The sequence below is a fragment of the Anabrus simplex genome, chromosome 2, assembly GCF_040414725.1.
Source record: "Anabrus simplex isolate iqAnaSimp1 chromosome 2, ASM4041472v1, whole genome shotgun sequence".
NCBI classification, from domain to species: Eukaryota; Metazoa; Arthropoda; class Insecta; order Orthoptera; family Tettigoniidae; genus Anabrus; species Anabrus simplex.
In genome coordinates this window covers 629,404,888-629,420,123 of record NC_090266.1, presented here as the reverse complement: position 1 = coordinate 629,420,123, position 15,236 = coordinate 629,404,888, and the positions used below count along the sequence as shown (strand labels likewise).

Here is a 15,236-nt window from a genome sequence, read left to right as displayed (position 1 = left end):
TTATAAAGGAAGGTGTCACCTGATTACAACACAGTTCTAGAAGCATTATCAAATGACATTTAGTTTCTTTAACACTTTTTTGCAATTTACACCTGTGCCTATTTCTTCCTCACCGGGCGAGTTGGCCGGGCGGTTAGGGGCGCGCAGCTGTGAGCTCGCATCCGGGAGATAGTGGGTTCGAATCCCACTGTCGGCAGCCCTGAAGATGGTTTTCCGTGGTTTCTCATTTTCACACCAGGCAAATGCTGGGGATGTACCTTAATTAAGGCCACGGACGCTTCGTCCCCATAACTAGGCCTTTCCTGTCCTATCGTCACCATAAGACCCATCTGTGTCGGTGCGACGTAAAGCAAATAGCAAACAAAAAAATATTTCTTCCTCATAAACTATTCATTCTCTTTCTTTCTTAATCCGTTTATCCTTCGGGGTTGGTTTTCCCTTGGACTCAGCGAGGGATTCCATCTCTACCGTCTCAAGGCAATGTCCTGGAGCGCGAGACTTTAGGTCGGGGAGATACTACTGGGAAGGAGGACCTGTACCTCACCCAGGTGGCCTCACCTGCTATGCTCAACAGGGGCGTTGTTGGGGGATGGGAGGTTTGGAAGGGAGAAAGAAGGAAGAGGGAAGAAAGCGGCCGTGGCCTTACGGTAGGTACCATCCAGGCATTTGCCTGGAGGAAAAGTGGGAAACCACGGAAAACCACTTCGAGGATAGCTGAGGTGGGAATCGAACCTCATCCTATATTCAGTAGACCTCCCGAGGCTGGCTGGTCCCCGTTCCAGCCTTCGTACCCCTTTTCAAATTTCATAGCCGAGCCGAGAATCGAACCCGGGCCTCCGAGGGTGGCAGCTAATCACACTAACCACTACACTACAGAGCGGACTAATAGGCAATTTACAGTTCAACATATTGTTCCTCACGTTTCCATCGTTTTGTTAAGAGTCGTCTTTCTTGCTTCGTTTGCAGGAGACGTGTTTAAAGTTGTGCCCACAACACACTCCATTTCGGATCTAAAATAAAGTAATGAACACTAGTTTTATAATTTAATCTTTACCAAACAAAATCAACTTCATTCACACAGAAGAAAAGGCTTCAACAGTGTGACATTCTAAGTATCATTAAACACATACGCAGCGTTTGCTGAGATGTCTTGGGAAGAGCTGATTGGCTGACATGCGTTTGGCGTACTTCGACACTACAAATGTCACTATAGGTGTTGGATTTGGCAGATACTGAAACTCAGCCTCTTATTTGACTACTTATTTTGATGGGAGATGTTGGGTTTTGATCTAAAACCTTGGTTGCATTGAATTCCTCGGGTTAAAAACTCTCAGTAGCTATGCATAACTCCATTTTGTCAAAAAAAAATTGATTTGGCGGCTTTTGATGCTAGGTGCCCACGAATGTGTTTCCTTTGGGCGCCTTGCACTAAATGTATCATAATCCATGTATCGGTTATCGTTATTCAGTATAAACAGATCTGGTTATGTTTGTTGTTCCAGATCCTAAGATTCGACATAGCCGTCGATCCGACATCCAGTACTTCAAATTTTCGGAGAAGATCATCCGGAACAAGGTGGAGAATGCTCAGCTATGGGTGTATGTTCGCGGCACTGACTGGCCTTCCGGGGCGGACGGAACAACCACACCCCTGGGCGCAGAGGATGGCACTAGTCCTATTCACCCCATGAACGTGACAGTTTTCCGTGTAATTAAGCCACCTGAGGGCGCAGAGTCTCCACTCGTCACACCCATCCTCACGGAAAAGAGGTCCCGCCCACGAGGCCGCGGAGGTTGGATCACCCTGGAGGTGACCAAGCTGTTGGTCGAGTGGTTCAGGACCCGGCCGGAGAGCATGGGTCTCACGGTACATGCCACGGATGACCAGAACAAGCAACTAGTGGTGACAGACCCCAACGAGGAGGATGGTTTACTGGTGAGTACTTCTTGAACACCTTTCCGAATGCCCTAAGCTACCGTACTTCGCTTCACGCGCGGTCTTATTAGAATCAAAGGTCACTCCCATGGATACGAGAATACGAGTACTGTTGTGTTGTTGTTTGAGTCATCAGTCCATGGACTGGTTTGATGCATGCCACCCTATCCTGTGCTAACCTTTTCATTTCTACGTAAATACTGCATCCTACATCTGCTCTAATCTGCTTGTCATAGGCTTATTCAAACTTTGGTCTACCCCTACTGTTCTTACCACCTACACTTCCTTCAAAAACCAACTGCACAAGTCCTGGGTGTCTTAATACGTGTCCTATCATTCTATCTCTTCTTCTTGTCAAATTTAGCCAAATCGATCTCCTCTCACCAATTCGATTCAGTATCTCTTCATTCGTGATTCGATCTATCCATCTCACCATCATTCTTCTGTAACACCACATTTCGAAAGCTTCTATTCTCTTTCTTTCTGAGCTAGTTATCGTCCATGTTTCACTTCCATACAATGCCACGCTCCACACGAAAGTCTTCAAAAACATCTTTCTAATTCCTATACCAATGTTTGAAGTGAGCAAATTTCTTTCCTTAAGAAAGCTCTTCCTTGCTTGTGCTGGTCTGCATTTTATGTCCTCCTTACTTCTGCCATCGTTTGTTATTTTACTACCCAAGTAACAATATTCATCTACTTAGTTTAAGACTTCACTTCCTAATCTAATATTTCCTGCATTACCTGCCTTCGTTCGACTGCACTCCATTACTTTTGTTTTGGACTTATTTATTCTCATCTTGTACTCCTTACCCAAGACTTCGTCCATACCATTCAGCAGCTTCTCGAGATCTTCTGCAGTCTCAGATTAAAAAACAATATCATCAGCAAATCTCAAGGCTTTGATTTCCTCTCCTTGGATTGTGATTCCCTTTCCAAATTCCTCTTTGATTTCCTTTACTGCCTGTTCTATGTAAACATTGAATAGGAGGGTGACAAACTGATGCCTTGCCTCACTCCTTTCTGGATTGCTGCTTCTTTTTCAAAGCCCTCGATTCTTATCACTGCAGACTGATTTTTATACAGATTGTAGATAATTCTTCGTTCTCGGTATCTGATCCCAATCACCTTCAGAATCGTAAATAGCTTGGTCCAATCAACATTATCGAATGCCTTTTCTAGATCTACGAAAGCCATGTTCGTGGGCTTGTCCTTCTTGATTCGATCCTCTAAGATCAGACGTAAAGTCAGGATTGCTTCACGTGTTCCTACATTTCTTCTGAAGCCAAATTGATCTTCTCCCAACTCAGCTTCAACTAGTTTTTCCATTCTTCTGTAAATAATACGTGTTAAAATTTTGCAGGCATGAGATACTAAACTAATGGTGCGGTAGTTTTCACACCTGTCAGCACCGGCTTTCTTGGGAATAGGTATAATAACGACATTCTTCCCAAAATCGGATGGGACTTCTCCTGTCTCATACATCTTGCACACTAAATGAAATAACCTTGCCATGCCGGTTTCTCCTAAGGCAGCCAGTAATTCAGAGGGAATGTCATCAATTCCAGGTGCCTTGTTCCTATTGAGGTCACTCATAGCTCTGTTAAACTCTGACCTCAAAATTGGATCTCCCATTTCATCAGCATCAACAGCCTCTTCTTGTTCCAGAACCAAATTATCTACATCTTTACCTTGATACAACTGTTGGATATGTTCTTGCCATCTTTCTGCTTTGTCTTCTTTCCCTAGAAGTGACTTTCCATCTGAGCTCTTAATATTCATACACCTAGATTTCCTTTCTCCAAAGGTTTCCTTGATTTTCCTGTATGCAGCATCTACCTTTCCCAGGACCATACATCCTTCGACATCCTTGCACTTCTCCTTCAGCCATTCTTCCTTAGCTACCTTGCACTTTCTATCCACTTGATTCTTTAATCGCCTGTATTCTTTTCTGCCCTCTTCATTTCTAGCATTCTTGTATTTTCGTCGTCCATCAATCAGGTCTAGTATCTTCTGAGTTATCCACTGATTGTTAGTTGATCTTTTCTTCCTTCCTAACATCTTTTCAGCAGCCCTACTGACTTCATTTTTCATGACTATCCACTCTTCCTCTATTGTGTTTCCTTCAGCCTTTTCATTTAGCCCTTGTGCCACATGTTCCTTGAAACAATCCCTCACACTCTTTTCTTTCAACTTGTCTAGATCCCATCTTTTTGCATTCTTTCCCTTCATCAATTTCTTCAACTTCAGATGGCATTTCATGACCAACAAGTTGTGGTCAGAGTCCACGTCTGCTCCTGGGAAAGTTTTGCAATCCAACACCTGGTTTCTGAATCTCTGCCTAATCATAATGAAGTCTATTTGATATCTTCCAGTGTCTCCAGGTAGTTAACAATATTTTAGAATAGAACTTATATTAGAACACCCTTTTTCAAATTTTCTTCCTTGAGTACAACTTAGCACATGAACTGAGGTCATAAGTAATACATGTTAGGTGAAAAATTATTAATTTGGACCAAAGTGAAAGGAAATTAAGTATCTGAATTGCTTTACCTTTATTTCTGGCATACTGATTTATAAGAAATACATCAAAACTTTACATGTTACAAAATATTTTAAAAAGAACGCCTCTGTGGTGTAGTGGTTAGTGTGAATAGATACCACCCGCGGAGGCCCGGGTTCGATTCCCGGTTCTGCCACGAAATTTGAAAAGTGGTACGAAGGCTGGAACGGGGTCCACTCAGCCTCAGGAGGTCAAATGAGTAGAGAGGGTTCGATTCCCTCCTCAGCCATCCTCGAAGTGGTTTCCGGTGGTTTTCCACTTCTCCTCCAGGTAAATGCCAGGATGGTACCCAACGTAAGACCACAGCCGCTTCCTTCCCTCTTCCTTGTCTAACCCTTCCAATCTTTCCATCCCCCAACAAGGCTCCTGTTCAGCACAGCAGGTGAGGACACCTGAGCGATGTACTGGTCCTCGTTCCCAGCAGTATAACCCCGACCCGATGTCTCACGCTCCAGGACACTGTCCTTGAGACGGTAGAGGTGGGATCCCTCGCTGAGACCGAGGGAAGAAACAACTCTGAAGGGTAAACGGAGTAAGAAGGAAAGAATAGAAAGAAGGTAAGCTCATACGTTTTAAACATAGGCTATTAGTAAAATAACCTAACAATGGGTCATACGGAAACAGATTATCCACAGCTTACGAATACGGGTAGTCTACGTAGTCTATTTAATTGTTAAACGAATGTTCCTTGTTTTACTACAAAGAAATTAATATCATTCCAGCGACGTAAAATTTGATTTAGCAATGAAAACTAATGTGCAGTGTTCAGGAGAAGAGCTCAAGAGTGGGGAAGAAAGGCGATGAAGGTATGTTATCTCCACATGTGACTCAGTAATGTGTCACTAAATAAAAAAAATTGACTCCCATTAGTTCATATCAGCTTATTTATACGGAAACATTGTCATTAACATTTTCAGCGTAAGTATGTTGCAGATTCGGTAACCTTTTGAAATAAGTCCACTTTTTTTTTTCTTTTCATATGAATTTTCTAATTTTTCGCGTACCACAGATTAAAAACCCCTATGTTACAGAATAACATTGAAACGTTAAGTGGTCTTCCTCTTTTTCTGTTATTCGGCGTTGGGTACATTGAAAAGCTGGTGTTGATATTACGCAGATAATCCACTCGTCGGAGTTCCCACTTATACTTTTCGTACCTAAGAACGATACTTTGTCCAAAAACACACGCGTTTCAGTCCCGGTCCTTCCCTATAACAGCGTTGCCAAAAAGCGCTGGAAGTGTTAGTGTGATAAACTATCGACAGAAAAAACAGACAACCCTTTAATTGCTATAATGCCGGAATTTTACCATGAAAACAGGCTCCTTAACATGCCCGTAACAACACTATCATAGATATCTGACATTTCATCAGTTTTAAATTCAAAAAATCTGAGCCACAACTTTGATCACAGGAGGCTAGTATCTAACCCAGCCCTTTCCAACTTGTAAGGGCTTGGTGGACACCCTGAAACCTTACGAAGCAATGATCGTGGGCCGCAATTTAATAATATGCCATTTTTTTAAAATTCTGCAAATAGAACAGGGGTAGATTGTCTTAAGTTGGACATTTTTCGCTCGATAGCAATTTAAGAAAATGTGATCTCTTTCCCTCTCTGGTTCAAATCCAAAGATCTTCCGTGTGGAGAAAACATTGATATTCATTTGCAGGAGCCTAAAATCTCAGCAATGTACTTCCAAGTATATACGCCTCCGTAGCATAATGGTTAGCACAATTAGATGTCGTCCTTGGAGGCTCAGGTTCGATTCCCGGCTCTGCCACGAAATTTGAAAAATGGTACGAGGATTAGAACGGGGCCCACTCAGCCTCGGGTCAACTGTAGGACAACTGAGTATAAGGGAGGGATTTCGTTTCCCCCCTCAACTATCCTCGAAGTGGTTTTCCATGCTTTCCCACTTCTCCAGGCAAATGCCGGGATGGTACCTAACATAAGGCCACGACCGCTTCCTTCCCTCTTCCTTGCCTATCCCTTTCGATTCCCCCCCTCCAACAAGGCCCCTGTTCAGCATAGCAGGTGAGTCCGCCTGGGACAGGTACTGGTCCTCCACTCCAGTTTCATTCCCCAGATCCAAAATACTCACGCTCTAGGACACTGCCCTTGAACCGATAGAAGTGGGAGGGATCCCTCGTGAGTTCGAAGAAAAAACCAACCAAAGACCAACGAAAAAAAGAAAGAAGGAATGAAAGAAAGAAAGAAAGAAAGAAAGAAAGAAAGAAAGAAAAGTATACCTAAAAAAAATGTCACTTTTGGGAATGTTTTATTCGTTGACAGCTAGAGGAAGTGGCAGTTATTTAAAGCCATTTAAAATACAATTTTGTTGTTGGAACACATATATTACGCATGTTTGGACTCAAAAAAGCTTACTCTATTCAAAGAAGTGAAAAACCAAACTGTGAATATTCTTTTAATGACTTTTCACGTCCAGGTGGCTTTAAAATAGCAATTATTATTATTATTATTATTATTATTATTATTATTATTATTATTATTATTATTATTATTATTATTATTATTATTATTATTATTATTACTATTATTATTATTATTATTATTATAGCCACTCATTAGATACGATTAAACTTTTTGTTCTGCACGAATTTTTCGGTTTTAAAATGTGGGTAATATGGGTATCTCGGAGCTGCCTAGGCATGACTGTCAAGGCGTGCTCGCTTCCTCTGGGTGTTCATCATCATCATCATCATCATCATCTGGTTACCCTCCAGGTTCGGTTGTTCCCTCGGACTTAGCGAGGGATCCCACCTCTACCGCCTCAAGGGCAGTGTCCTGGAGCTTCAGACTCTTGGTCGGGGGATACAACTGGGGAGTATGACCAGTACTTCGCCTAGGCGGCCTCACCTGCTATGCTGAACAGGGGCCTTGCGGAGGGATGGGAATATTGGAAGGGATAGGCAAGGAAGAGGGAAGGAAGCGGCCGTGGCCTTAAGTTAGGTACCATCCCGGCATTCGCCTGGAGGAGAAGTGCGAAACCACGGAAAACCACTTCCAGGATGGCTGAGGTGGGAATCGAACCCACCTCTACTCAGGTGACCTCCCGAGGCTGAGTGGACCCCGTTCCAGCCCTCGTACCACTTTTCAAATTTCGTGACAGAGCCGGGAATCGAACCCGGGCCTCCGGGGGCGGCAGCTAATCACGCTAACCACTACACCACAGAGGCGGACCCTCTGGGTGTTACTCATTCAAAATACAATTGCACTTGTGTGAGACGCCGCAACAGGGTGAATTGAGAGTGGAATGTGTGCTGATCGTTAAGGGCTAGCGACATTTTTATCCAGACTAAAAAAGTAACGTTGGAAATGACTGACTTACCAACTGAACAGTCAAAGATTTAGCGCGTTACTGACCCTGAGGAGAGAGCACCGATCATAAATAAGGAGTAGTTCCTGGCATGGCCAAATGCCATCTTATTGTAAACTTTTAGTGAGATTCCACACTAGAAATTAAGAAAAATATGGAGACCCGACTTCCATATCTGGAGGGTTTTTGTCAACCTATGGGAAAATTCGGTAAGTTACGAGGCATAGGTGGTTGGGCATGGAGTGAATTATTCTACTGTCCTTTGAAGCTGAGGTTATGAATATTTTACTTTCCATACTTTCATAGTCCTTACGGAGTTGATAAGTTTAGTCTATGATGTAAATTCTCCCTTGGTATACATTTCCTTTTTTTTTGCGTCACACCGACACAGACAGGTCTTATGGCGACGATGGGACAGGGAAGGGCTAGGAGTGGGAAGGAAGCGGCCGTGGCCTTAATTACGGTACAGTCCCAGCATTTGCCTGGTGTGAAAATAGGAAACCATGAAAAACCATTTTAAGGGCTGCCGACAGTGGGGTTCGAACCCACTATCTCCCGAATACTGGATAATGGCCGCACTTAAGTGACTGCAGCTATCGAGCTCGGTTCTTTTCTTTACGAGTTGTTTTACGTCGCACGTCACAGACAGGTCGTATGGCGACGATGGGATAGGAAAGGACTATGAGTGGGAAGGAAGCCGCTGTGGCCTTAATTAAGGTACTACCCTAGCATTTGCCTGGTGTGAAAATAGATAACCACGGAAAACCATCTTCAGGGCTGCCGGCCGTGGGGTTCGAACCCACTATCTCCCGAATACTGGATAATGGCCGCACTTAAGTGACTGCAGCTATCGAGCTCGGTTCTTTTCTTTACGAGTTGTTTTATGTCGCACTGTCACAGACAGGTCGTATGGCGACGATGGGATAGGAAAGGACTATGAGTGGGAAGGAAGCCGCTGTGGCCTTAATTAAGGTACGACCCTAGCATTTGCCTGGTGTGAAAATGGATAACCACGGAAAACCATCTTCAGGGCTGCCGGCAGTGGGGTTCGAACCCACTATCTCCCGAATAGTGAAGGTATACATTTCTGAGCCAGCGTATGTTCACACTCAATGATCAATTATCTCCATGGTGAATTCCATAGACGGATTTCGCTGAATTAGGAGGTCCAGAAAATTGGAAAATTTCTCAGGACTTTCTGTCCACACCACAGCATACGCCTACCAAGTGATCAGCTTAATAGCCTGCTCCGTGAAGAAATTAGCTACTATGGCAGTAAGTTACGCATCGCCTTGGTAAGAAAGAAGTGTTCCAGCTACAGTAAGTTCCTGCTCTCTGCTATACTTACATAATGTTGCAGTAATGGCAAGCTCAAAAAAGCACCAGACGGCATAAAGTGCAAGCATGGAAGTTCAGGGCAAATGACCCAACAACAGCAGGTTCAGCGAGAAGAGACAAGCCATAGCAGGCGAACGCATAGGCTATGTCCGAATGTGAAACTTTGCTCTGTTCCAAATGTTTTTATTCAAGGAATGTGATGAATGAATACCATAACGAGAAAAATGTTACAATCTATTATTTTATATACAATGTTTAGGGAAATGTACTACTACTACTACTACTACTACTACTAATAATAATAATAATAATAATAATAATAATAATAATAATAATAATAATAATAATAATTAAAGGTGGGTCGCATATCGATACTCCGATCTTTCAGTACAACAGTGAGGTACAAATTTCTATATACCAGGGTACAATACTATCTTAAATACACATTTTTATGTTACCAATTCAACGTCTGTATAATTGTAAATTAATGATTGAATATATATTGTGGTATGTAGTTCTAACTAGTAGTTACCGGTACGCATCTTTCCGCAAGCAAATGTTAAAAAAGTATTCGACACCATTAAAATATCAAAATCTAATGGATGATAAAACAGTAATTTAATAGTATTAATAACGATGGTGTATGTGCTCCGGAGAGGCCTGGAATAGGTTTCTCGAATTGACGCCGATAGGCGACCTGCACGTCTGTGAGGACGGGGCCCTTCCCATGATGATTTCTAATGTTCTGGACAGCACACATATCCAGACCTTGAGCCAGAAAAATTAACCACTTAAAGTTAAAATCCCCGACCCAGCCGGGAATCGAACTCGGGAACACTTGAACCAAACTTCAGCACGCTAACCATTTAGGTATGGCGGTACTTCATAATGTTGTACGTTTTTGTTATAAAATACAAGCATTCTCACTCTGTCAGGGTCGAGCCTACTTCTTTCTCTGTCTCATACGGGTTCGGCTGTGCTAGAGAGTGTCTCAGAAAATATTGTTGCTGGTGCTATACATTAAAAAACCACACGTAGTTTTCACAGGTTTGGGAACTGCATTTGATTTCTAATAATCGTAAACACTTGAAAGGGGGGCAGGGCCTATCTAATGACTTCAGCTTCAGAAGTGTTAACTGACAATTAATTTGTTGTGTCATTTTCTTGCATAATTCTGCCGTACGAGCGGCACATACCAGGCAATTTTGCTGGCTCCGAACTAAACTTTAAAAAAAAATGACTATAATATTTTTTAGCGAGTATTTGAATGCAACCTATACTTTCACCACAGATTTGAATACAAAACATACCTACTAAAATGGAGTTACAAGCTTACCTCTTCAGTTGTAGATTCAGGTCTCTCCTCTTGATTTGCAAGTTGCAGTAATTCGTCTGTAGCAGCAATGTGAACACTGGAACTGCAAACAAAACCAAAAAAATCGTTCTTTTAAGAGGAGATCCAACAGCGTTGCGATGGAACATATTTCCTTCTCTTCACTGTCATCGTACAGCATATTAATTGCATCCGGCAATGACTGTCTTACTGTTACAATTCCTTTTTTTTTGTTGCTTTACGTCGCACCGACACAGATAGGTCCCTGATATGGGACAGGGAAGGGCTAGGAGTGGAAAGGAAGCGGCCGTGGCCTTAATTAAGGTACAGCCCCAGCATTTGCCTGGTGTGAAAATGGGAAACCACGGAAAACCATTTTCAGGGCTGCCGACAGTAGGGTTCGAACCTACTATCTCCCGAATACTGGATACTGGCTGCACTTAAGCGACTACAGCTATCGAGCTCGGTGTTACAATTCCTGATCCACTGTGTGACAGTTATCCCACTGCTCACAATGGGGATTCTGGGGACACGTCACTGTAGAACTTACGACGAGTGTTGCTTGTTCAAAAATGTTTAATGTTTTGTCCAATAAATCAATATGTTCCCATTGCAATACTGTAAAATGTACTGGAAGGGTGAGATCGGCAGATGCCAATACAACGGTTCTCTTCTATTATTATTTTGTAAAAAATAGAATTTGCTTTACGTCGCACCGACGCACACAGGTCTTACGGCGATGATCTCTCTTATATTCTTGAAGCCATTTTAGTATGTGAAGAGTTGAATTCCATCGTGTACATTCATATTGAATCACGTGGAGGAAGTTGCTTCTGGGCAGCTTTGAGAATCTTTGAGGAATACTTGAAACTTCGACCTAATTTTCTACATAACGTAATGATATTTTCAATATTCTTTGAACTGAGAATTTCCTCTTTCAGAACAAGCTGCTTTCCTAGTAATTACCTTCAATCGATTATCTCCAGGTTTAGATTTGAATTTGCTGTCCAGAAAAGATATGCGTGTTTCCTGCTTATTACTTGGGTACTGTGAGGATGTTGATAACGATGATAACGAGGACAATGACTCCGAAATGGAATGAACAAGCACATGCACTTCCACTGCGACTTCTTCGCTTGTTACAATTTCACTATTTCGAATTTTGTTATTAAGATGTTCATGTTCAGTAAAAGCATTTTTATGAACTGAGGTGGCATGCTTCTTCAGCTTGCCATTGTTGTGAGATTTTTCTCCTCGCGAGTGTTTTTTTTACAAAGATGGCAAATGGCATCTGACAGGGTCCAATTGGAAATGGTTCCACACTTCACTCTTGATATCTAGAAGTGGTAGATTACGAAACGCACTGGCTTCTGTCACTTCAGAATAAAAACTGACTTGAAGGTTTAAAAACCGAGCTCGATAGCTGCAGTCGCTTAAGTGCGGCCAGTATCCAGTATTCGGGAGATAGTAGGTTCGAACCCCACTGTCGGCAGCCCTGAAAATGGTTTTCCGTAGTTTCCCATTTTCACACCAAGCAAATGCTGGGGCTGTACCTTAATTAAGGCCACGGCCGCTTCCTTCCCACTCCTAGCCCTTTCCTGTCCCATCGTCGCCATAAGACCTATCTGTGTCCGTGCGGCGTAAAGCAACTAGCAAAAAAAAAAGGTTTAAAATAAAAATTCTTCTTCCTTTATTTCCGCCTTTCCCACACCTGTGGCTTCGCAGGTGCAAAATGTGTTGTGCATTGAATTTCCCCTGTTTTACGACCGGATGCCCTTCCTGACGCCAACCTTATGTGGAAAGATGTAATCATTATTGCGTGTTCCTGTGGTGGTTGGTAGTGTGGCATGTTGTGTGAATATGAAGGGGAGAATGTTCGGAAAAACATAAATGCCCAGTCCCCGAGGCAGAAGAATGAATCAAACGCGATTAAAATCCACCTGCTCTGCCGGGAATCGAACCCACGACCCTCCGAACCGAAAGCCTCACTGCTAACCATTCAGCTAAGTAGTCGGTCAAGGTTATAATAGTAATCTAAACTCGAAATCATATTACATGCTAGAATCGCTGACATTTATACAATGAGTTGCTACATTGCTTATGATTTGATAGGTGAAATGGACCGCGGGATTTGTTTACTGAAGGTCTCTGTTATTCTTTGTTCTTTTGTACACACAGAAATAGGTTACTGTCTAGGCAGAACGTGCTTTTTCCATAGCAGATAATATAATGCTGCAAATTAGTGTAATATCACGTTCGAAAATATCTGCCTCGAGCTACAGTTCGGCATGTTTCGTTGCGCTGGTACACGACTTCTACGAAGTGTGTGATTCGGACATACTGACACCAGAACATCTGTAGAAATTCGGAGAAAGGTCCCGTTTTGTTATGGGACCAGTAGAGCTATAAATGAGCCAAATTCCTGCTATACCTGCTACCTGCTTTATTGAAACTTATGAGTTGAGACATGTGCCCCTTCGACCAGTTTAAAATCTGCTACTTCAGACAAGGTGATAATATTACTTAAAAATTGTAGTATTCCATATACTATAGGATATATTCAAAGGTGCATTCTATTAATAATATTTTTAGTAGCCCAAACGAGGGAACTGCTGGATTCCCGATCAGAATCATTCATTTTGTCACGCTATGTAACAATGGCAGGCGTGCAGCGATTCTTTGATGTCTTAATTGATCATCCTACCAGGTTTTATTGCAAGACATGTCTTTGATACACTATTTTCCATTTTAAACGCCAACAAACATTACTATTTTTCAAGTACGCAAATATTGTTTTATAGCATAGTGACTTTTATCATTAAGTTTACCAGGTTTCATTTCAATCGGTCTGGCCTCAGCTGGGTAGCATCCTTCTTTAAGTACACTTACGTGCAAAAATCTGGCCCCTACGTAACAGGCGATGTAGCCCCGCCTTCTCCAGTGCCCTCTTGTATGCTTCTAACAACGTGATTGACAAGTTACTTACCTTCCCCTAAAAGACCCCCTCCCTCTACCAGATTATTCTCTAATCATATTTCCTGCAACGATGGGGAATTTTATTAAGAGAGACTATTTCTGTCGCCTCTGTGGTGTAGTGGTTAGTGTGACTAGCTGCCACCCCCGGAGGCCCGGGTTCGATTCCCGGCTCTGCCACGAAATTTGAAAAGTGGTACGAGGGCTGGAACGATGTCCACTCATTCTCGGGAGGTCAACTGAGCCATCTTCGAAGTGGTTTTCCGTGGTTTCCCACTTCTCCTCCAGGCAAATGCCGGGATGGTACCTAACGTAACGCCACGGCCGCTTCCTTCCCTCTTCCTTGTCTATCCCTTCCAGTCTTCTCATCCCCTCAGAAGGCCCCTGTTCAACATAGCAGGTGAGGCCGCCTGGGTGAGTTACTGGTCCTCCTCCCCAGCTGTATCCCCGACCCAAAGTCTCAAGCTCCAAGACACTGCCCTTGAGGCGGTAGAGGTGGAATCCCTCGCTGAGTCCGAGGGAAAAGCCAACCCTGGAGAGTAAGCGAACTAAGAAAGAAAGAAAGAAAGAAAGAAAGAAAGAAAGAAAGAAAGAAAGAAAGAAAGAGACTATTTCTGACCATTATTCATTTTATACAGAATGTAACATCATTCTTTGGTTTCTATTTGTTTCCCTGAATTTACAGTATTTCAAGCCTGTCACAAAGAGAAACATTAAGGGATGAGTGGAGTCAGGGGTTAGGGAAATGTGGAAACCTTACGCAAGAAAAATCATTATTGCGATCTACAGGTATGGAGCTGATTTTCTGCACGCAAATGTAGCCTACATAACGGCTATTAAATGAAATAATCAGGTGGAGAAAGAGGGAAGTGGATGACAGAAATTAGCAACATATTGTCTGCAACTACACAATTCATACCTTACAATATTTCTGTTCCAGGTTCCTTATGTGGAGGTGTACACAACAGATGGGCGAAAGCATCGCACTAAACGCACCATTGGTCTTAACTGCGACGAAACATCGGACGAGACACGGTGTTGCCGCTATCCATTGACAGTGGACTTCGAGGAGTTCGGTTGGGATTGGATAATAGCACCCAAGAAGTACGAGGCTAACTACTGTTCTGGAGAGTGCCCCTACGTTTTCCTGCAGAAATACCCGCACACACACATTGTACACCTGGCGCATCCGACTGGCACCGTTGGACCTTGCTGTGCGCCACGCAAAATGTCCGCAATCTCTATGCTGTACTTCGACAACGAGTTCAATATCATCTACGGTCTTCTCCCAGGAATGGTAGTTGACCGCTGTGGTTGTTCTTAACTCATCAATTGCAACAGAACACAACTAATAATTCGTGAAATTTGTCTGAGGAAAATTTTAATGAAGAGTTCCTTGGGCTGGTTTTGGCCCCATTTGGCCCTCAGTTCAATTTGAAACAACTATGCTGGGTTTAACCACCATCTCACTATTCTTTCTGTGTTGATCGCTTCGTATCGATTTCGGAAGCTACTGAATGAGATGGTCTTATATGTTTGACTTTAAATCAAATGGACATACTACAAGAAAAATATGTCCCAAAGGAACAACTTCGGACTGATGTGTTCTTGGGACAGCTTTCGGCAAGTTTGGCGTCTTGTAGTGATTATTTAGGAACTCTTCACCACTTAAAAATATCTGTTCGAGTTAAGAATGATTTTCTACGATTCAAACTCCTGTATCAGGAAAGACTCTTAATGGAAAAAATCGCTGGAT

General features: G+C 42.7%; 1 protein-coding gene across 1 annotated transcript in view; it reads left to right on the top strand.

Annotated features, from left to right (window-relative positions):
• The window catches only part of myo (myoglianin), a 545,101-nt gene extending 530,297 nt beyond the window's left edge, over nt 1–14,804 (top strand). The window contains exons 2-3 of the mRNA XM_067139987.2: nt 1,503–1,936; nt 14,421–14,804. Of these exons, the coding sequence (XP_066996088.2) occupies nt 1,503–1,936; nt 14,421–14,804 (818 nt within the window). The remainder of the gene's footprint in view (nt 1–1,502; nt 1,937–14,420) is intronic.
• The last annotated feature ends 432 nt before the right edge of the window (nt 14,805–15,236 follow it).